Source organism: Mauremys reevesii, linkage group 9, assembly GCF_016161935.1.
Source record: "Mauremys reevesii isolate NIE-2019 linkage group 9, ASM1616193v1, whole genome shotgun sequence".
Taxonomy (NCBI): Eukaryota; Metazoa; Chordata; order Testudines; family Geoemydidae; genus Mauremys; species Mauremys reevesii.
Window position 1 is genome coordinate 6,352,090 of NC_052631.1, and position 23,261 is coordinate 6,375,350.

At 52.4% G+C, this 23,261-nt stretch overlaps 1 protein-coding gene across 7 annotated transcripts in view; it reads left to right on the forward strand.

Moving 5' to 3' along the window:
* Positions 1–20,730: 20,730 nt before the first annotated feature.
* DIS3L2 (DIS3 like 3'-5' exoribonuclease 2) overlaps positions 20,731–23,261 on the forward strand; it is a 267,821-nt gene continuing 265,290 nt past the window's right edge. For 2 of the 7 annotated variants that reach the window (XM_039488730.1, XM_039488732.1), the window contains exons 1-2: positions 20,792–20,851; positions 22,832–22,910. Coding sequence is in view for 3 of the 7 variants with exons in the window: in XM_039488735.1 (XP_039344669.1) it covers positions 22,898–22,910 (13 nt within the window). In the remaining 4 variants the exon portion in view is untranslated. Of the gene's footprint in view, positions 20,852–20,927; positions 21,381–21,766; positions 22,005–22,831; positions 22,911–23,261 lie in introns of those variants that run through there. The other 5 variants (XM_039488733.1, XM_039488734.1, XM_039488735.1 and 2 more) reach the window with 5 other exon arrangements.

Sequence of the window (23,261 nt, forward strand, 5' to 3'; positions counted from 1 at the left end):
GGGAGGCAGCGCTGGGATTGCGGGGGGGCGGGGTACCCCGCCTGTGCGGGCCTGGGGGGGACCTGAGCCCAGAACAGGGGCCGACCCCACGCGGGAGCCCGAAGGGTCGAGTCAGCTGCTGCCCTGCCCCAGCCCCCAGCCCGCGCCTGGGTCTAGGCGAGCCTGGCGCGATAACCCGCTTCTCCTGTGGAGCTTTTCCTTCCAAAAGGCGGAACTCAGGGGGCTCCAGGCAATGCCGAGGCTTTTTTCACGTGGGGTGGGGGGTGGGAGCTGCCAGTTGCTCCCCCTGCCTCCTAGGCTGCCTGCCCCGCTTTGGGGGCTTTCCCCTTCCAGCGCTCACCTGCCAGGAAGTTGCAATGTGAGGCTGGGGGGTTGGAGAGAACCCGGGGGCCCACGGAGCCCTGGTGTCGCCCCCCCCCCCCGAGCTGCTCCCTTTGCTACAGGGGGTGCAGGGCCGGGCAGTGGGGGCTGCAGGGGCTGAGCGGGCAGAGGGGTTTGCGCCTCCCCGCCTGGACCCAGATCTGGTGCATGGTGCGGTGGGGGGCGGGGAGCCCCTGGTGCCGGGCAGTGTCTCCCCCGCCTGGGCTTCGGCAGCTCCCGCTTGCTAGGGGTCGCTTCGGTGCTGCTTTCCCTGCGCCGCCCGTGGCGCTCCCTTGAGCCCAAGCGGAGCTCGCAGCGAGCTCCGGCATCCCGGGGGTTCCCTCCCCAGCCAGCGAGTGGGGCAGGAGCCCCAGGCTCGACCCGCCCCCGGCTGCCCCGTTGCGCGGGAGGGGGCCTGGGCTCGGGTCCCACGCCAGGGCTGAGCAGCGGCGTCCGGCGCTCGCTCCGGGTGCGGCCGGGGGCCCGCGGGGTGCAGGGACGGGGCCCGGGGCGCTGGGCTCAGGCTGGCGCTCCCAGGCCACCGCCACTGAGCACCAGCACCCCGGGCATTGCCCGGGGGAGCCCCCCTGCCCCCAGCAGCCCCGTCCCCGCCGCACAGCCAGGAGCCAGGCGGGGCTGGGGCGGGACAGGTGCGGGGAGCTCCCGGAGCCCGGGCGGGTACAGACCCGGCAGGCAGAGTCGGGAGAAGGTAGTTGGGGGGCGCTGATTACTGAGCGGGGATCCATCGCTGTCAGGTCTGTCTGGGGTCAGGCCCGCGCCCCCCACCCGGCTGAGTGCACTGAGACACTGTCCATCCCCCCTCCCCCCGCTGCTGGGCACAAACGGGCTGGAGCCATGTGAACAAGGAACTGGGAGGCGAGGATCTCGGGTCCTTCTCCCGTCGTCTTGGCCAGGCTGGGATGGTCTGAGCTGCTTTCAGCCCCAGGGGTTGTTCCCGGGGAGTTTTGTGTGGGTGGCAGATAAAGGAGATGGGGGGGGGGATTCATGCCATGGTGATGATGGGCATCCCTTCAGGAAGGCTGTAACTGAGCAGAATTTACCCCAATATCTTATTTTCGAGCTAGAACTTATTTTTCTTTCCAAAAAAGCCTGTACAAAGGATCTAGCCAGGAATCTGAAATGCAGCCACCTCTGGGGATGGACGGAGGCAGCTTTTTAACAGCTCACAGCAACACTGGGTAGTTTAGGAGAGGAAGGGAAGAAAGGGAGGCAGAATGCAAGTGGGAGACCAGAGTCAACTCCCCAGCAGTGGCTGCATTTCAGTGATCTCTGGACACCCCCTTTGGGATCGACTGCCCCAAAGTGTTGGTTTAAGGGTCATGCTTATGCTCCCGGTTGGGAAGGGGCACTTGTCTGTGTCTAACCAAGGCACGGGGCACTGATCTAGTCTGAAACGGCGTCCCTAGTCCCTCCCATGCAGAATCCATCAGTGGGGACACGAGGGCCCAGCTCAGAGGGGGTAATGGGAGAATCTGTGGGTGCCCCTTGCTAAGGTGCCCACTGCCAGGTTATGCAGGGCTGCAGGGATAACCCCAGGGCTGCATCATGCCCTGGTTGAGGCCTTACAGCTTTGCCCCATGCGCAGCCCTGGAGGCTCAACCGGTGCCTTTTTGGGGCTGGAGGCTGGCCGTGCTTTCCCGAGCCAGCTGCCTGGGGCTCGGGGTGCTTCACCAAGCCAGCCAGGGTTGTTATGCCAGGGTTGTTATTCCAAGGCCCGTGGGCTGTAAAGACATGTAGCCCACACCAGGCAAAGGTGGTTTCCTTTTCTGAAACCAGATCGAGGAGTCCAGCCAGCTCCTTGGACATGGGGATTGGGAAGCCCAGCGGGGGGAAGGGGCATGCAGGGTTAATAGTGAGAAGGCCTCTCCTTTCCCTGCTTGGAAACTTTTTAGAGGCTCTGTCTGCTTGGATCTGACCCTGCAAGCCCTTACTCAGGTGAGGAATCCCGTTGATTTCCAGAGAGCCAACTACCGGAGGTTCAAGCCCTTATGGACCTGCTGTGTAACCCACCCACCACTACGCCCTGCAGATGATCTAGGTGTCAGGCAAAGAGAAGAGCAGCATGTGGGCTGGGTCTCTCCCCCGCCTGCTGCCCCTGAGCATCTCTGCCTGTTCGGGGCAGCAGGCAGCTGCTCCCTGCAGCTCCACGCTGTGCTCCCCCGCTGCTGTGGCCGGCTACAAGAGAGCAGCACCAGGGCAAGGCTGAGGCGGCTGCTGCACCTGCAGAGGGAGGAGGCGCATGGCAGCCCCCCGCCCCCCCCCCCGCCCCAGCAGGTGACTCCAAGTTGACTCTGGGGGGGCTTATCCTGATTGTACCTCCTGAGCAGCAGCCTGGGGTGGGTCTTGGGTGAGTGTTGGGCTGGGGAGGGGGTCCTCCCCCAGAACTGGCCTCTGCTGGTGGGGAGAGGGCTGAGGGGAGTCCTCCTCTCGGGCTCCCTGTCCCAGCCCCGGGACAGCCTACCTGTTGCACCCCAAACTCCTCATACCTGGCCCAGCCCCACGCCCCACACCCCAATCCTCAGTCCCAGCCGAGAGCCCACATCCGGCACCCAAAACCTGTCCCAGAGCCTGCACCCAGCACCCAAACCCTCTTCCACACCCAGCACCCCAGGCCCCCTCCTGCACCTCCTCCTGTACCCCAACTCCCATCCCAACTCAGAGCCTGCACCCCAACCCTCTGCCCCATCCCAGAGCCCACACCCAGCACCCAAACTCCTTCCCAGAGCCCACACCCCTCCTGCACCCAAAGTCCCTCCCAGAGCCTGCACCCCAAACCCCCTCCTGCACCCAAACTCTCTCCCAGAGCCTGCACCCCTGCCTGCACCCTGCCCCATCCCAGAGCCCACATCCAGCACCCAAACGTCCTCCCAGAGCCTGCACCCCAACCCCCCTCCTGCACCCAAACTGCTTCCCAGAGCCTTAGGTGGGGTGGGGGGGGGGAGGCAGGACTTGGACCCATTCTGGGCACCACCAAAAATTATACAAACCTGCTACCCCTGTTCTGACCTATCACAGGTCTTGCTGGACATCACCACAAACCCACTAGGGTCCAAGGCCTCGTCCCTCCATCTCAGACTAGTGTTTGGGAACCTCCTGGCTGGTCGGTGACATTCCATGAGCCGTGGCCCTCTACCTGGAACAGAGCTTTGAGGAGGAGAAGGAGTTCGCAGCTTCCTGGTTAACGTTGTGATTGAAATATTGAGCAGTAAAGCCGTGGCGAACTGGTCCGAAAGCCAATGGGAACAGTCTGACGCTAGGCTCAACACATCCAGAGATATTATGACACTGGAACAACTAAACTGGATCTGGATTAATGGCTACTGCTTGGCAAAGGACTGCATCTGAGGTGCTGGAAAAGCAAGAATGGTGCGTGCGTAAATGAACTGATCAGAGATGTGGCCATGCTGCCAGCATGATGGAGGGTGAGCCGCAGACCCTTGCCTAGAGCATGTGATGATAGTCTCCGTCCATCCACACAGAGGACTCAAACCTCTTTTGCTGAGGTTGTTTAAAACGCAGCTTCAGACATTTTAAACACCATTTTGGCTCTAGGTCCAAAATACTTCCCAAGCTTTCAACCCAGGTTCTCACCTCAGCTGATCTGACATCATGCCAGCAAAGGTGAGATCCAGCCCCAGGGGGACTGACCCAAAGACGGGGCAAACAAGCAACTGTCCTTGTCCCTCTCATTTTCTCTGTATTTAGGGGATCACTTTCTGCACTGGCTTGTGGCCTGGGCTGTTTCCCTGACTAATGCCGAATTCCCTCAGCTCCAGTGGAGACACGCAGTCCGTAAGCCAAGGCCTGGCATGGGCCATCCTGATGTGAAGGGAGAACACAGGGAAGAGGGTTCCTAGCTGAAACCCCGGGCAGGGGAAGTTTGCTTATGAGACCCTTGATTTCAATGGACGTTAGACACCCAAATATCTTGGAGGATCAGGGCCCGTGTCAATATCAGTCAGAAAATAGCAGGCCAATGGGTAGCTGGATCGCAAGCAAGAGGTTCAAGATGCCCATAAAGTCAGCTGACCTCTGCCCTTGGATGCAGCCCCAGCGTGGTGACCATTTTTCTCGTGATGCCAGTGCCCCAGGGAGCTCCCATTCAGGCTGATTTGAGGCCAACCCAAAAACCAGTGAAAGACGCCCCTTGACTTCGGAGGGCTTTGGATCAGGCCCATGGTGCACAGCGTACCTGGCCCCAGCAGTGGCGGTGAAGGAGTTAATCTCAAACCTTTGCAGCAGCTGTTCCACGGGAAGGAATTTCCAGGCCGCTATCTTGATAATGGGGCTGCTGGGCTCTCTGACTTAGTCACTGTCTCCTGAAACACCTGCCTCCCGGTGTTCCGGCCGCTGGTGCTATGCTTCCAGTCTGGCACTGCCTTGGGAACAAGCAGATGAACCCCTGCCAGCCCCCTCCCCGTACCCCTCTGAGCCCCGGGGATGACAATACACCCCTGCAATGGCTTCACCATCCACAGCTGTGTCAGAGCTTCAATAATAAGAGGGGGGCAGGTGCTAGTGGGCCTGATCCTCATCTCATTGACTCTGCTTCTACCCCAGTGGTAACTCCACTGGCTTCCAGGGAGTCGCTCCTGATCGACACCGGCACGACCGCAGAATCAGGCCCAGTTCGTGGGACCTCATTGCTGCTGCCTTGAAAGTACCTGCAACAGAAATCTCGCCTATGCTGGTGATCAGAGAAGCCGGAGCAGCAGCTCCCACTCACGTGCGGAGACAGCAGCAGGCCTGGCCTTGGGGAACGTGTCGGGGTATCTGCTTCAAGAACGTGCCCGGCAGTGAATCTGTGGCCATCTACCTTCAAAGCCATTTAGCATCGGGCACATGGAGTATCATTGCGTGTGAAGGGGGTATGGGAAGAAACGGGGTCTGTGTCCCCACAGCAGCTGTCTGGTTCTGAACCCCACAGGGGTCGGGGTGGGCAGGAAGGAAGCTGCTGGGATTTTGTTGGGCTAAGAGAACCCAGTGAGGTTTGAGGCCTCATAAACCCTGCTGCCCTTTAGGGCAGGGTTCAAGGATTTTAGGCTCCAAATGAAGGGTTTGTACTTATCAAAAGGGGGTGTTACAAAATCGGCTGGGAAGAGCTTGTTTTAATAGGGTCAGTGAGGAGAGGGGATTTCACTCTTCCCCTGCAGCACCGAAAGGCCAAACACTCCAGCACAGGCTGGGACAGGAGATGCACAGCGTGAAACTGCCCCGACTGGTTTCGCTGTCCTGGCTGGGGCGCAACAGATCGCCCGGATGGCGAAAAGGCAATTCGATTTTTTTTAAACCCCTCCCAGTTTCCATCCTCTCGACTGTCATTCGCAGTAACCTGGGCCAGCATTGTCAACCCTGGGTGCGCAAAGTCAGTCATTTGAATCCAAAGGGAGCTGTGAATGGGAGAGATCGTGGCTTTCAGAGGTGCTGAGCAGCCGCAGCTTTCACTGAGGTTGATGGGAGGTACAAGGGCTCTGCACATGTGAAAACTGAGTTACAAGGGCCCAGACCCTCCACGGTGTCCAGGCACCTCAACTCCCGTTGATTTTGAGGATCTAGGCTGAGATCTGGATTTAGGTGCTTTGCTTTAGGCACCTCTGTTTGAAAGCTTTGGCCATGGTTTCTGACATGCCTGGGCACATCTGAGCTCAGTCTAGCCAGTTTCCACTGAACAAGACCTTGCTGCACAGGGTTTGGCATTCAAGAACCCAGGAAGTTCTGATTGGTTCTAGATTCCCCCAACCCCCTGCCAGGTAGCTGTTCTTTCCTTTGGGTCCGTAACAGGGCACTGGTCCTTGGGCACATGCATGGCCAGTGCAGCTGTCCTAAGGCCGGCTCTTAGGGGAATTGGGCTCACCTGGGCCTGATGTAACCAGTCAGGTGACATGATCTAAGGTAAGCCTGTCAGCTGGCTTAGCAGTAAGTCTAGCCAGCCTGCTGGTGGGAGGGTGGGTTGGTAGAAAAAGGCCTACAGGGAGCAGAAGTCGGCTGGGGGAAGCTGTCAGTGAGAGTCCTATCTGCAAGGGACACAGTGGACGGTTAAGTGAAGCCTTGAGGGCAGGCTGTGGGAAAATCTTACTTGAACTGGGGGACAAGAACCATGGTGCAAACCCCTAAAGGAGGGTGGCACGGAAGCTGCACCAGGTGGTGGGACCCAGGGGTGGTTTTCAGGAACTGCTGCTTTGGCTTTGGCTTTGGCTGCTTTTGCAGTGTGATGCTGCTGCAGCCGTCTTCCTTGACAACCAGCAGGAATCGGGCCCGTATGTCTGCATCTGCCCAACCAATCGTCTCCCCAGCCCTCTCCCACTCCCCCAGTAAATTCACTACTTAATCAATATTAGTGACAGCGTTACAGGCAGGCGATGAGGTTCACCCCGGAGGGTGTGCAGTGGAACTGGAGGCTCTTTCTGCTGCTGAAGATGCCAATACCTACAGCACAAGGTCGGAATGACTCCCCAGGGAGCTTGTATAAGAATTTGTCACTCATGCTGTTTACAGTGGGCCTTGTCCTTCATGGCGGTAGGCTGGCCTGGCTCATTAACGTCAGTGGAGCTGCGCTAACTGAAACCAGCCGTGCATTTGGGCCAGGTATTATTTCAGACCGTCATGTCTGTGCTGCTCAAGGTTCCCTTCCCAGCACCCTGAGCCTCTGCTTGTCCCCACTGGGCAGCTTTGTGCCAATGCTGCAGTGTACAGGAATCTTAAGGTGACCGGAAGTCCTGATATTAGGAGCTTTTGTCTTATATATGCAACTCCCGCCCCCCCGCCTTGCAAAAAAATAAGTGTCCTGATTTTTCACACTTGCTATCTGGTCACCATAGGAATCTTCTGTCATTTTGTTCTGTCTGATCTGGGTGCCCTAGTCTCTTTGCTGCTTCCTTGTGTGTTCCCTTTTGTCTGTTTCTTCACCTTGGGGCTAAATCCAGGGCTGTGTCAGTGAGCTGACAGCGGGAAATGTAGTCCTTAGCTGAAGAGGGTAAAAATGATGCTATTTCACTTATTGTGGGGACAAGGCTGTGTTCTTTTTCCTTCCACTCCCCATGTCATGGTGATGGAATGCTCCATTCTTCCTCCTGCATCTCAGTTGGCATTTGTGAGGAGTGGGGGTCTGGTGTAATTACCCCTAACATTAATGCCTAAAGGCTCCAGTGGAGATCAGGGTCACGCCATGGTGGATTCTGCACAAACATGTAGTCAGGAGTCCCTGCCCAAAGACTGGACAGTCTGAAGAGAAGGTGGGTGAGATCTTGTATTGGACCAAGTTCTGTTGGTGGAAGAGACCGAAACAAGCATTTGAGGTCCACAGAGCTTCTCTGGTTTGGGAAAGGTAATTGGTGCTTCCCAGCAAAATACAAGGTGGAGCAGATTGTTAGGGCTTGTCTACACTGGAAATGCTAAAGAGTAGATATTATGGCCTGGCCTACACTAAAAAGTTAGGTTAACACAGCTTTGTCCCTGAGGGGTGTGAAAAATCCACACCCCTCGGCGCTGCAGGTAAGGTGACCTAACCCCGGTGTAGCAGCCAGCGGTAGGCCAATGGAAGAATTCATCCAAGTGATTTGCCTCTCGGGGAAGTGGATTAGCTATGCTGACAGGAGAACCCCTCCCTACACTGAAGCGTGACCGTGTACACAAGCCCTACTTACGCCAACGGGAGGGAGGTCTCCTGTCACTGTAGTTAATGCACCTCCCTGAGAGGCTGTAGCTAGGTTGACAGAAGAATTTTTCTGTCCATTTAGTGCTGTCTACACCTGGGGGTTAAGTTGCTTTAACTACATTGCCCAGGGGTATTGAAAAATTGTGAGAGACATAGCTGTGCTGACGTCAGTTCCCAGTGCAGACCAGCCCTTTAGCATAGGAGTTCAGACCTGTTGCAAGGGACCATTCAGAATGAAGTGGGCCATTAACACCTGTGCAGTCATAGGACACAGGAGGGTTAGTGGGTGTTAGAGGCCTGGTCTATGCTAGGAAATTAGGTTTGTATAACTACATGGCTCAAGGGTGTGAAAAATCCACCCAGCTGAGCAATGCATTTAAACTGACCTAACCCCAGTGTAGACAGTGCTATGAGAATCCTCCCACTGGCCTAGCCACTGCCTCATGGGGTGGTGGATTACCTGTGTCCACAGGAGAACCCCTCCAATCGGTGTAGGTGGCATCTTCACTTTAAGTGTAGGCAAGCCCAGAGTCTTGCAAAGAGATGCAAAACCCGTCTCTCTATTGAGTCCTTGATTTTGAGGAATGGTCGAGCTCTGTGTCTCCGGGGTCTGAAAAATCCCCATGTAGCTAAGCTGACCTAACCCCCAGTGTAGACGGTGCTAGGCTGACAGGAGAATCCTTCTGTTGACCCAGCTACCACCCCTCGGAGAGGTGGATTTGCTACAGAACCCCTCCTGTCAGTGTAGGTAGGGTCTACGCTGACGACATCCAGCTGCACCACTGTGGTGTTAAGTGTAGACAAGTCCTTAGTGTCTAGCACAGGAATGAATTTCAGCTCCCAGGCTTGTCTGTGGAAGGCGTTGGACAGGTTTCATTTGAGGGCTGAGAGGTCAGATATGGAGGGATCATTTTGTGAAAAGCATTTGCCCACGAGGCAGAAGGTGTTTCTGTCTTTTACGGTTTTTCTGCGCGAGTGCATTCGAGCGCATAGGGACTGTCTGGTTTCACCCACACAGTTGCTATTGCAGCGTTTGCGCTACACCCCATGTTGTGATAGGCGTGTGTGAGACTCAGGGATCTCTTCCACCAACAGAAGTTGGCCCAGTGAAATACATTATCTCACCCACCTGTCTCTCTCATATCCTGGTACCCACCCGGCTACAACAACGCTGCCAAGGACAGACCCAGGACAGATTAGACAGTGGGTGACTTGCCCACAAGAGGAAGCTGGGAACTGAACCTAAATTTCCCAAGTCCCAGTCCAGCATCTTAATCACAACACCGTCCTTCCTCTGAGTCTGAGCATGACAGGCCCCTCCTGTTCTGCACCAAGCTGTAACGAGGTGCCCCCGGGCTCTATGCTGTAATGTGCTACGTGCACGGCTGGGACGGGGGAGCAGGCCTTCACTAGTTGTATAGTAGCGCTCTGTGTCGGATGACGATGCGTGTCCCGTCTTGGCAGTAGGCTGGATAAAGCTGTCTTTGCTGATCGGAACTGTCATCAGTTCCCTGATTTCTCTTCTCCACGAGCCTTCTGGCTAGTCCTGTAACTTCCCTTTCCTGTCTTTGCTGACTTTCGACATACCCGTGTGTCAGGGAGCCTGGGGAAGGATGGGTTGATGGTGCCGGCAATGGCAATGAAACAAATGGGATCCTTTGAGCGGGGGAGGCTCTTCAGACCCATGACCCAGGAGGAAGAGAGAGGGCCACAAGTCTTGCTAGCGTATGTTCAGGGTAGAGTGAGGATGTTATAGGGCAAGAGAGAAGCCCCTGCCGAGTTCATGCTTTGCCCCCTATAGTTCCAGAAACCAAATCCAGGCATGTCTCAGATCGCACACCAGTGCCTGAGGCCTCGCACTCCTCCCAGAGCACGTTCTGGTCACAGCATATACTAATGTTGACCTTCAGAAGCTAACAGCTGGGCTTGTTTGTCTTGTTTTCTGTTCTTCTGAGGGAGGGGTGTTTGTCTGGGAGCCCCCCCACCCCATCCACCTCTGCTCACAAGCCTTGTATCAGGCTGACAAGGCTGAATCTGCTACTACTCCCCCCACCCCTGTGGCCCCTCTGGGATCAGCTTGTGTTACAGAAATAACTTACCTGGGAAAGTAGCTGCCGTGGGAATGTCCCATAGTCATGCAGGAGAGGGTGAGGGGAGAGAGGCCGGGCAGTGAGGAATGGGAGAGGAAGCCTCCAAGAGACCATCTCTGTTCCTATATAGCTCAGTCTTTGAAACATGTGTGGACCCCCGGCTAAGCTCCCATGGCATCTGGGCTGGTGACTGTGGTGAGACTGGGCTGTGGCAGGGCAGAGCACATGCGGGAGAATGGGAGGTGGTGGGTGCGGGCTGGTACGGGGGTCTCAGGCGGGTACGACTGGAGCAGTAGCTCTCCAAGGCTGAGCTATAGTCAGGGGTGAGAGAAAGGTGAGGGAGGGAACCAGAATGACCCCGCCGTGAACCGCGACCTGAGCAGATTTATGCGCCATGGATGATGCAGGCGGAGGCTGTTGTGCAGCTTTGCACTCCAGATAACGGCGTGTTGTTTTGGCTCTGGACGTGCCTGGGAAACGAAGCGGGTGATGTTGCTATTCCTGTGGAGAGCCATTTATTCTGGGGACGGTGGGGTGGGGTGCGGGTCCGGCTGCCACACGAAAGTTCAGGGCCTGTGTGGACGTGCTGTGCTCCACAGAGCTAACCTTTTGCAACCAGACAGAATAACAATGCGAACCAGCGAGGATATAATGCCCAGTGTTTGCTTGAGATACAAAGGCACAGGGCTTTCACATGAGGTAATACTGATAAGTTACGCTTGCATTCACTCCTCAGCCTGCCAGAAAGCAGCGTGGCCAGCCTGTCAGCTGCTTGCGGGCGAGGCTTGGGCAGCCAGATTGGAGCGAGCGTGCAGGGAGTGCTGAGTCGGCAGGACGAGGGCTGCCGTGGCCGCTGGCGCAGGGTCTCTGACTGAGGGTGACACGATGCTCCCCTCCCTCTCTTCTCCGCTCTCGGCTGCCCTAAGGGCAGAAGCATGAGCATTTTCTGTCCCAACCCGCCGCTGTTCTACCCTTTTCTGTGTGGGTACGGGGGTGGCCGTGTGTGATGAGTTTTGGGGGTTGGGTTAGGCATGGCATTTCCCCACATGGCTCGGGGGCTCTGGGATACACAGAGTACATGGCACGGGCTGGAGCCCCTGGCTCACTCTGGTGCTTTGTTAAAGGCCCCCTCACCGTCTCTGATGTTGAACACCCCTGGGAGGCAGGGCAGTGCTCTCCTCTGCACTTTACAGATGGGGAACCGAGATACAGAGACGTGGGGCAGGTTTTTAAAGGCATTAGGGCCTAGCTTCATTTTTAGGCATCTAAATACCTTTAAAAATCTGGCCTTAAATGTCTCGTCCACAGTCCCAAAGGAATTCAACTGAGGTCACTGAAGAAAGCCCAGTCTCACGCCCTAACCACTGGACCATCCTTCCTCCACCTAGATTCCTGTCTCCTCAGTCCCTTTACAGCTGCTTTGCTATCACCGTTCAGCAGTTTGCCGCTTTCCCTTCCTTTTGCTCTGCCCTCTGCTCCCACAGCAGTAAGGGCTACAGAAAGAGGGATACGTTTCTCACTGGCCCGTCGCATTCTCCTCAAATGTTTATACTGCAGCTTTCAGAGCCGTTGCGTGCTGCGAGGCATTCGTCATGGGCTCTAGCCCTGGGCCGAGTGGGCGCTTTGCAGAGGGGTCTAGGCAAGGCCATTGCTCCCGTGAGTCTGCAAGCTAATTTAGACTTAAACGAAGCCACTTTAGAGCGGAATTCTACCTTCATGCTAAAGTAGGCAGGGACAACTTCATTCACCTCAGTAGAGGGATCTGGTTCTGAAGTGAGCCCTTCAAGTCTGTCATAAACACTGTACTTCTTCGGCAGGCAATCAGACTCTCCAGGGTATCCCGTTTGAGTTGGAGAGAACCGTGCTAGAAAATGTGCCATCGGGAGAAATCCTATCTTGGCACCTGGTTGCAGGATGAGGTGGGTCTCTTTCTTCTTTCGCCTTCCTGGGACTGATCCGCCACAGCCTTGGCGTGTGGTCATTTACAGGTGGCCGAAGCACGACCAGATCAGAAGTCTCTCATTTTGCATCCACTTTGACCAGTGTAAATAATGGCACAAAATACAAGGCAAGGGAGATTCAGGCCCTCAGATTCTTTGATCTTTCTCCTGCTGAATTCACCACCCCAAACGACCTGGTGCCTATACTTAATCAGCTAGACTGAGTAGAGAGGCCCAGTCAATTATGTAATTACAAAAAGATTAGCTACAATTTTATACAAAAATGTCTATTATAGACTGTGTATATTGTTTTCCTTTCCCCGACTCTTTGTAAGTAATTTGTCATCCTAGATCATGAGTTTTTTGGGGTAGGGATCATGTCTCCCTCTCTGTTGGTGCCTAGCCCAGGGACCCTGACCTGATCTGGGCCTCTGGGTGCTACCATCATATAAATATTTAATAACAGTCCATAGTACCCCATGTCTTGCCAGGAGACTATTCTGACATCACAAAGAGGACTCGGTTGTCAGGTGGGATTTCAGAAACATATGGACTCTTAAGAGAAACTGATCTGTTCCCAGGCAAATACCTTTAGGACTTGATCCTGGTCTTGCTTACTCTGTCTTCACAACTCCATTAGCTTCACTGGAGTCACTCCTGATTCACCCTCATGTAAATGAAGTCAGGCTCAGGTGTTCCTTCCTTAGTAAAGAAGAAAGCTCTAGAGAAGCCCAACTGTTTGTAAAGGGGGAGCTTTATTTCAAAGATTTCCAGGAAGTGTTGGCTGCTCTGTCAGGCATTGTAATATGTACTTCAGCGTTCTCGCCTTTATTTCTTCATCGACCACTTGCACCAGCCACCAGGTACCGCCGGAGGGAATGATGGTGAGATAATCACACACTGGGGGAATGCAAGCCAATGTGCCAAGCTGGGCTTGCTGTTGCAAAACACCTTATGAATGAGAGAACTATCGTATAACCTCTTGAGTTGCCACCCTTGGGGGTGAGGTGGATGGGAATGACCCAGTGGCTGTTGCTGAGATTCCTTGTACTTGAATTGCCATTGAAGGGTGCTGGAAATTGTGGTGTATTGAAAACTCTTCAAATGATAGGCTGTTGCTCTTAACTTCTGAGGGATTTCCTGGTCCTGCTGGCAGGCGAGAGGGCTCTGAAGGGAAGGGTGTGATCTGGGCCCGGCAGCAGGCAGTCTGCAGCCAGCCAGTCAGAGTAAGGTGAGGGAAGTTGTGCCTCTTGTTATAGGGACCATTCTGAATTCTCAGAAATAAGGTCCTGTTACGTCGCAGCCTTCCCGCAAGAGCGTTTACTTTTTTTTATCGAACTTCTTTCTGGAGGGTGTGAATGTAACGGAAATCTTCCAACTGGAATGTGAACAACCGTTTCTTTCCCCTCTAAAACCATACACCTAAGTTGGTTTCATGAATGGTGAGATGGAGAGGAGGAAAAAACCTCCAACTCACCTCTTCCCTACTGGGCTCTTCTCCGATCTGGTGTGGTGAGACCCCGAATAGGAGGTTATATTAGTAGTAGTAGCACTTCTTACCTTAAGTGCCTGCAATGAGTGTGATTGTGTATGAGACAGGAGAACACAGTCCCTGCCCCAGAGAACTCAGTCTACAAGTTTACAGTCTATGGACTATAGGCACAGTTTAGTGACCAGGGGAGGGGTGCTGCCTAGCAAGGGAAACAAAATCACAAAGGCAAAAGCCACTATCACCCCACTTTCTGCGATCAGCCCCCCTGGAGTTGGTGGTGCCTATCAGGGCACAATGGCCTCTGCTGTTGCTTCTGTGGCTGCTGCCTTCGGGGAGCTGTCCAGTGGACGAACCCCATCCAGAAGTGCAGCATGAGGTCACAGTTACAGACCAGCCCTGGGCAGGCGATGGCAACGCTCACAAACACCCCCACCACCTGGGGCCCCTTCATCCATTTCCTTCTGCGAAATGCACGAGCGCGCCAGTCGAGGCAGCAGGAACGAAAGTGCTTGCAGCTGGTGGCACCATCTGGTGCTCGTCTGATTCCTGCCAAAGAACCGTCGTCCCCTTCCCCAACAGTTGTGCGGGAAGTTAGAGAATCGAAGAGTGACTCAGTGACAAGGGGTGGAAAGTGAGGGCAGAGGTTCAAACGACTGAGCATGGTTACAGAGGCTTATTGGTGGTGCTGATGCCAGTGTCCACGCACAGGCATGACCCTGCCTCCCCCATATGTCTTCCACTTTCTCTGCAACAACTGAGGGGCGAGGGCCTCAAATATCTGTTTAGCAAACGTGTGCACCAGCTCGGCACAGCTGTAGCTGCACCATGGCTGATCCCTCTTAACCCTGCGCCACATGCCAATTGCTTTACTTAGGCTAGGCTGGGGGGGAAGGGGGGAGACCCTTTGCAAAGAGCAGTTCCATGCAAATATGCTCCTTATGGGAGCCTGTGACATATAGCACCAAGGGACCTGAGAGACAGATGACACATGCCCCCAGGCGGCAGTCAGATCTACATGGAGTGGTAGGTGCCCACTTTGTTGGGAGCCGGTAGCTGATGCTCACAGGGTTAAGGAAACTTCTCTTTCTCGCTGCCTTGCTTTCTTGTCCGTCACTGACAGCTGCTGGCAGAGCTCCTTCCCCTGACAGCACTAGACCTGACAGGCTTTCGCTGCCAAAGAGCGGAACTAGCTGTGCTGAAGACAAAGGTGAGGTGCTCGCTGAGTTAACCCCTCATTCACCAGCTCCCCTTTTATAAGTGTCACCAAAGCCGCTGAGCTCTCCACCTCCCTTTTGTGGCTGCGCAAACCATCAGTTATGTGTGCAAATGGACACTTGCATATGCAAGTCGGGGATCTGAATGCCTAATCCGCTGAATTTGTGCAGCCAAATGATTGCATGTGCATACAACATAGCTTCTTTGACAACCTGGCCCAGTCAGTCAGACACCCCCCCTCACACACACGTTGTCCTTTCAAGTGCAGGTCTCCATCTTCCTCTCCTATCTGTTCCCACAACAGCATCGCTCAGTGATAGGGGTGGGAGTGGTGTAGTAGGTCAGGCTTCTTGAACAGATCCCAGTGTTGGAACCCGTGATGAGTTTGCATCCCTTGGACACCTGGAAGCTCCTCTCTCTGCTCTGTCTTCCCGACTCAACACAGCCAGTAGATGAAGTCACACAAATTTCAGTGGCTCATCAGAAAGCAGGGAGGAGTGACCCACAGTTGTTCTGTGAATCTATTCTGGAATTCCCTGCACTCTGGCTAGCTGAAAGTGATCTTTGCCTTTAAGGTTGGGGAGTGTAGGGAAGGTGTCCTGCCTGAGATGTTCACCGGAGGGTAGGGATGCTGTTTCCGGAGGTCCCATATCTAGTAGTCTGCTCCAGAATGTGAGTTCCACCTCTCCATGCTGGTGCTCAGATAGCATGGTGATGAGCATGATATAAATGCTTAGAGAGATGTAAGACAGAATTAGAACAAACACTGCATGCGGCTTCTTTTGTTTTTATTTAACCTGTATGCAAATTCTAGTGCTGGCGAAAGATGGCAGGCTGGAGACTGAAATCCTCAAATCACTCCCGGGATAGATACAGCAAGCGCTGGATACACCCTGCTTCCCCTAGAGTGCTCTGCAAAAGTGCCTGCGCTCTGAACTAGAGGGGCCCGGTGGAATTCAGTCTCCAATGAGTGGCAGTTGTGGGAATGGTTTGTGTGATGTGCACATGTCCATATGAATGGCACTGAGATCCCCATCTCCTGTTACATGGGGAAAACAAATCACCATCAGGTGGGAAGAACTTCTAGCGATCACTGGCCTGGACTGGATTTAAACTGGTGACCTTAGAGGTAAGACTGTCTTCACGACCAGCAAAGATTTCAGCTGACTTCAGTGGGTGTGGGACCTGGCCTCTATTGCACAGCACCAAAGGTAACCCTCTCACCTCCCTCCTGGCCAGGCCTCATGGTGAGTCTGTCATCAGGCTAAAACTACATTTCCCTCATTTTTCTGTTCATCTTACTTGTGCCCCTGGCTTGCGGGTAACGGCTTGTTGTGTCTTCCCCACCCTGTGTGCCAGGGAGGTGGAGGAGGAATTTACTGTGGTGGGGAGAAGGGGAGGGTGTTTTCTCTTGTCTATGCTGGTTTATTTTGAGGAAAATTTTCCCCCCTTTTGTTTGGAGCAGCTTTAAATCCTGTGATGTTCAATTCATATCTCTAACATGCTTTACAGCCCACACGGTTAGTCTTTTGTTGAAACCCAATCCATACTTCTGTAGTAATAATAACACTGAGCTCTGCTTCAGCTCCTTCCACAGGAGGAGCTCAGAACACCACAAAACTATTGATGGAAATGGTAGAACTATCAATAATACAGAAAAGGCAGATTTCAATAAATATTTCTGTTCTGCGTTTGAGGGGAAAAAGACTTATATCATAACTCTTTCTATTCCACTAGTATCTTGGAAGGATGTTAAACAGCAGCTACTCAAGTATACACTTTTAAAACATCTGATCTGGATAACTTGTACCCAAGAGTTTTAAAAGAACTGGCTGAGGAGTTCACTGGACCATTAATATTGATTTTCAATAAGTCTTGGAACACCAGGAAAGTTCCAGAAGACTAGAAGAAAGCTAATGTTATTCCAATATTTAAAAAGGGTAAATGGGATGATGCAGGTAATTATAGGCCTACTGGTCTGACATCAGTCCTGCACAAGATAATCAAGTGGTTGATATGGGACTCAATTAATAAAGAATTAAAGGAGAATAATGTAATTTGTGCCATTCAATATGGTTTATGGAAAATAGATCCTGTCAAATTAACTTTCTTTTTTGATGCGATTACAAGTTTGGTTGATAAAGGTAATGGTGTTGATGTAATATGCTTAGACTTCTATAGGTCATTGGACTGGGTACCCCATGACATTTTGATTTATAAAACTAGAAAGATATAACATTAATATGGCACACATTATATGGATTAACTGATAATTCTCAAATTGTAATTGTAAATAGGGAATCATTAGAATCCTGGAAGGATCATCTAACGCTTGGTGGTTTCTTTCAGGGATCCTTCAGATTTAGATTATTGGCATCCCTGATGTATACTCGAATTAAAATGTAGCCAAAATGAGGCTTTTAAATCTTCCGACTGTAAAGCTAAACATTGAACTGTGAGTTGGTGCAGTGCTGTCTGCAGCCAGCGAGACTGAAATAAAATCAAAGGCTCAGATCCTCCAAGGTGCTTAAGTCTGTAGTGTAAACTTGGCCTATGTCGGTATAACTACATTGCTCAGGGGTGTGAAAAATCCACCCCCCAGAGTGATGTAGTTATTCTGACCAAGCCCTATGAGTAGACAGTGCTATGGCGATGGAAGGACTTCTGCCACCATAGCTACCGCCTCTCGGGGAGGTGGATTAACTATGCTGATGCTCTCTCAACGGCGTGGTAGTGTCTTCACTAAGCACGACAGCTGTAGCGCTGTATGTGAAGACAAGCCCTTAGGCACTTACCTCCCATTGATTTCAGGATCCAGGCAAGAGAGGTGTGAATTGCTCCATTCCTTTGGCCTTCAGTGTAAGAATTTCCTCTTCACTCCAGCTTGGACCCTAGCACGTCGGAGGGAAACCTAGATTTTGTTCTGGTTTCAATGCGTTCAGCTGGTCAGCCAGCCTTCTGCTGTCTGTCTTTGCCTTCAACTTCCGTAGTCCATCCCTCCCTAGGGACACACCATATAGTATAGAGGAGTTGTGTAGTGTCTCTTTAAATAGTTTGGGAGCTGCTTAGTGGGCCTTCCTATCTTCTGTTGCAGAAGCCACCAGAACCTAGCAGAGCAGCAGTATATATATGCAGCTAAGCCTTGTCTTTTTGTATATAGTTAGTAAACATATGTCAAGTATCAGAGGGGTAGCCGTGTTAGTCTGGTTCTGTAGAAGCAGCAAAGAATCCTGTGGCACCTTATAGACTAACAGACGTTTTGCAGCATGAGCTTTCGTGGGTGAATACCCACTTCTTCGTCTGTTAGTCTATAAGGTGCCACAGGATTCTTTGCTGCTTCTTAGTAAACATAGAATCATAAGACTGGAAGGGACCTCAAGAGGTCATGTAGTCCAATCTCCTGCACTCATGGCAGGACTAAGTATTATCTAGACCATCTCTGACAGGTATTTGTCTAACCTGCTCTTAAAAATTCCCAATGATGGAGATTCCACAACCTCCCTTGTCAATTTATTCCAGTATTTAATCACTCTGACTGTTAGGAAGTTTTTCCTAATGACCAACCTAAACCTCCTTTGCTGCAATTTAAGCCCAATGCTTCTTTGTCCTATCCTCAGTGGTTAAGAAGAGCAATTTTCTCCCTCCTCCTTACAACCTTTTATGTACTTGAAAACTGTTATGTACCTTCTCAGTCTTTTTTCCAGATTAAACAAACCCATTTTTTTTAATCTCATAGGTCATGTTTTCTAGACTCATCTCAATTGATTAGACTTTTCCTGTTGTTATGCATACTTCCACCTTTTCATGTTCTCTGTACGTATAAATATCTCCTGTCTGTGTGTTCCATTCTATGCATCCGAAGAAGTGAGCTGTAGCTCACGAAAGCTCATGCTAAAATAAATTTGTTAGTCTTTAAGGTGCCACAAGTACTCCTGTTCTTTTTAAAATAATTTTTGTTGCTCTTCTAATCCAACTTGTGCACATCTTTTCTGAAATGTGGCACTCGGAACTGGACACAATACTCCAGTTGAGGCCTAATCAGTGCTGAGTAGAGCGGAAGAATTACTTCCTGTGTCTTGCTTACAACACTCCTGCTAATACATCCCAGAATAATGTTAGCTATTTTTGCAACAGTGTTACACTGACTCATATTTCGCTTGTGGTCCACTCTGACCCCAGATCCTTTTCTGCAGTATTCCTTCCTAGGCAATCATTTCCCATTTTGTATGTGTGCAACTGATTGTTCCTTCCTAAGTGGAGTACTTTGCATTTGTCCTTATTGAATTTCATCCTATTTACTTCAGCCCAGTTCTCCAGTTTGCCCAGATCATTTTGAATTACATAATCCTATCCTCCAAAGCACTTGCAACTGGGTATTGTCTGCAAACTTTATAAGTGTACTCTCTGCCAATAGCGAAATCATTGATGAAGATATTGAACAGAACTGATCCCTGCGGGACCCCACTCATTATGCCCTTCCAGCATGACTGTGAACCATAACATGGTTATTTGGAACCCAGATGTCCATGTAGTAAGAGCAAGGACACAACACACCCTTAACCTAACGCCTCTCCTTTACCCTAGGAAAGCCTCCCACATGCTCCCTAAACCTGATCTCCCAGAACCAGCCCTCCAACCTCACACCTTCAGGATGAGCCTGCCCTTTATTTATCCCTACATCCCTGGTGACCTTCCTTGGAAGGCCCTTTGGAGCCTATCATCCTATCTTGGCTGCCTAACTTGCTTCAGAGCAACATGATGTGAGGCCTCCACCTCCCTGCAGTTGGCACCCTCTGCAGCATTCTGAGCCCTTTGGAGGCTAGGGAGTAAGGGACTCGGGCTGGCCTTCTCATCTGTACTTCTCATGTGGCAAGGGAGTGCACTAGCCACAACCCACTGGGCCTGCCCTTAGATAGTCTCTCGATTATTGAAATAATTGAGACGTTTATCCTTCAGAATGGCACGAGGACAGGCTTGCATGGCCCTCATGCCCCAGGGCAGGGAGGCTGAGGGGGTGGCTCACCACGGGGAGGTGGTGGAAGAGATGGATGAGTTTTGTAGAACACTTTGCCGAGCAGCAGTGTTTGGTGGTGGTGATTTGTGTTGTGGCGGTGCCAAGGCGCCTCGCTCACATACCAGCAGCCCATTGTGCTAGGTGCTGTACAAACCCAGAACTGAAAGATGGGCCCTGCCCAAAAGACCTTCCCCTAGCAGGATTTCTGAATAACGCTCTCTTGTGTCTGAGAGCTGGTAGCAAGAGACAGCAGCAAAGCCAAACAGAGCGAAAACCAGCTGTTAGATCTCTGCAGCTCACGGGCTGGGAATCCCCATGCTGCCATTTAGGGCTGGAGCAGGAAAGTGGCCCAGTGAAATTCCACTGAAAAGATTCCCTGCCAAGAGCCCGCAGCCTGAGGAGAGTGTGTGTGGAGGTAGGGGGAAGTGTGTGGCAAGGGGCTGGGTGTGGGGAGGGTGGAGTTTGTGTGGAAGGGGGGAGGGGAGTGTTGGGCGATGGGGCTGGGCATAGGGAGGCGGGAGTGTGTGTGGAAGGGGGAGGGGAGTGTGGGGTGATGGGGCTGGGTGTGGGGAGACGGGAGTGTGTATGGAAGGGGGAGGGGAGTGTGGGGCGATGGGGTTGGGTGTGGAGAGGTGGGAGTGTGTGTGGAAGGGGGAGGGGAGTGTGTGGTGATGGGGCTGGATGTGGGGAGGCGGGGTGGGGGGAACCTCACTACCCCCCCCACACAAGCTGGGTGACTATGACTCCCCCACTGAACCCCCCCCCCTTTGGGTGTGTGGGGGGATAAGCATCCCTTCCCCACACTTGGGAGGGGTGAGGGCCCCACTGAGCTCCTGGGCGACACCTATAGGTGGAGGATGAGCATGAACCTCATTCATGGGGGTGGGGGAGGCTGCAGGGGGCCGAGTGACTCCTCCCCCTCCCCCGAGGATGGGGTGGGCTTCGCGCGCGAGGCTTTCTGGTCCCTGCTGCGGCCCGTAGGCGACCTCTGCCCCGGAAGGAGAGAGGGAGGCGCTCAGCTCAGCTGGGACCTTTAAACGGCGCGGAGGGGGAGCGGCCTGGCCGGTGAGTGACGGGGCCGGCGGGGCTCCAGGGCCCCGGTGTCTGGCTCCGGGGCGCTCTGGGCTCCAGGCCGCTGGCTCCGAACGGGGCCGCCCCTTCCCTGCTGCTCCGAGCTGTGGGGGTCCCGCTCGCTGCTCGGCCCCTGTCCGGCCCCCCCCGGCCCCGCTGCCCCGGTCTGGCTGGCGGGGCCGAGGCCATTCGGTAGCCGGGGAACGTGTCCCGCCCCGCCCCCCCCGCCCAGCAGCCCGGCGAGGCGGAGCTCTCAGCCACCTGCCCCGGCTTCGAAGCGTCCCGCGAGCTTTCCCCGGGCTGGCCCGGCGCCGGGCGCGCGCTGTCACCCAACGTGCGATCCTTACAGACTCGGGTTATCCAGCTCCTGGGCCCGCGACGCGTGTTGCTCCAACACGCTCTCATGGGTGGATATCGCTTGTCATTGTTCGCGTGGGCAAATGCAACGAGTTACCTGTTTCCGAGATGAAATTTGATCAAGGGACGCTCTTGCTGGGTTCCTTTTAACTCACTGCGACTTAAAGTATTATTAGTTTTTCCTGTTGCCTTCCAGCTTGGGATCTCAAAGCGCTTTCCACTCATTACTGCCCCACATAAGGTGGTAGTATCCCTACTTTACTGCCAAGCCATAGAAGTTAAGGGATTGGTCCACAGCCACTTAGCCAGCCCAGTCATGAAATATAGAGATGAAGCTAAAGAGCTTTAATCTTTAATGCCCAGTATTTTGTTGTAATTAGTGTGTTGCATTGCTGAAAATATGCAATGGACATTTTTTTAACCCTTTACTGATGCTATTGTAAGAATCTTGTGTTCATAACTGGATGCAATAATGTTGGAGGCCAGTAGTGGTACACCCCCCCCCCCCCCATTATTTTAAAATAACCTTTGCAACTTTCATTTTGAATTAAGTTTGGAACTTCCTTGCCTGGCTGCTGGGAGACGTGGAGGAGTCTTCCCACCTGCCTTCTGCAAAATGTTTCTTTTTTCCTCTCTCCCTCCTGGCTGCTGGAACTGGGGATGCTCTTGACCCCTCTTGCCCACTTCTAACTGCATCTCAAGCAGGGGAGCTCTGAGTCTCTGCCAGTACTCATAAGCAAGGACAGGAGAAAACTGCGCTGATGAGGAATTGTAACATCTTAAGGAATTTATAAGATTTTTCACTAATTCTTGCAGTGTAGACCAGTGCTTCTCACAATTTTGTACTGGTGACCCCTTTCAAACAGCAAGCCTCTGAGTGTGCCCCCCCTTATAAATTAAAAACACTTTTTAAAAAAAATATTTAGCACTATTATAAATACTGGAGGTGAAGGGGGTTTTGGGGTGGAGGCTGACAGCTCATGACCCCCATGTAATAACCTTGTGACTGCCACTGGTGTAGACCTACCTTTTTGAGGGTTTTTATAATTCTGGTGGTAAGATAATCTTGCAGTCAAATAGAAAAGCCTACCTATGCCAGGGTAAATGGAAAATTTTAGGAAGAGATGCAAAACAACACAGGGAATTTTTCCCATTTATGCGGGGATTTATTTTCACTTTGTATTGCATTGTGAAGACTATTCACATACTTGCTCAATTTCTTAATTAAACCAAGTTGCAATGTGTACTGTTACTCTGAAAGGGCATAAGTAAGCACACTGTGGAGAAACCTAGTCCCACAAACCTTAGTCCCTGTTGGGCACCTTGTGCCTAAGCAGTACTGTGTGTGCCAGCAGCTTGCAGAAAGAAGAAAAAGCCAACATGCCTATCCTCATTGTAACTACTACGGTGGGGAAGAGGATGAGCAACTGAGAGGAAAAATTACAGTATGGAGGGGAGAGAGGGGGGAACCCATTTTTTTTTTCAGTTGAAGCTTTGTGCCCAGAAAGTCCTGCTCTGGGTAACACACATGCAGAGCCCTATACTGTGGAAAGAGGTGTGGGAAAAAAATCATAAAGACAGTGTTCATGACTTCATCTGTTTGTTTGTTTTTTTTAGACTCCAGTATTTGCCAATTTTAGCATGAGTGGTCCCAGCTAGGCTGTCAAATTCACACCTCAGCAAATGAATAGTTCAGGTGAGGTCACATGTTTGTGGCTGCTATAGTTTGATTTGGAACAGTTAAATACCATGTCAAGAAAAAAAATATAAGTTTTTTCTGGAACTCTGCAGAATGCAGCAAACACTGTGGAGATGTTCCAGTGTTGGGCTCCATTATATCATTTACGGCTTTGAACTTTGCCTTTGGGCATTATACCAATTAATGATATTACCATGTCTCTGCCTATAGCTTTGTCAGTAATAACTTGGTGAAACATACTCGACTCTATTTCACTTCTGCTTCTCAGAAGCTAGAGCAGCTGAAATGAGAGTGAAAGATACTTGATCCTTATACACTTCACCTTGCTGCCCTCAAAGTGGAGGTAGT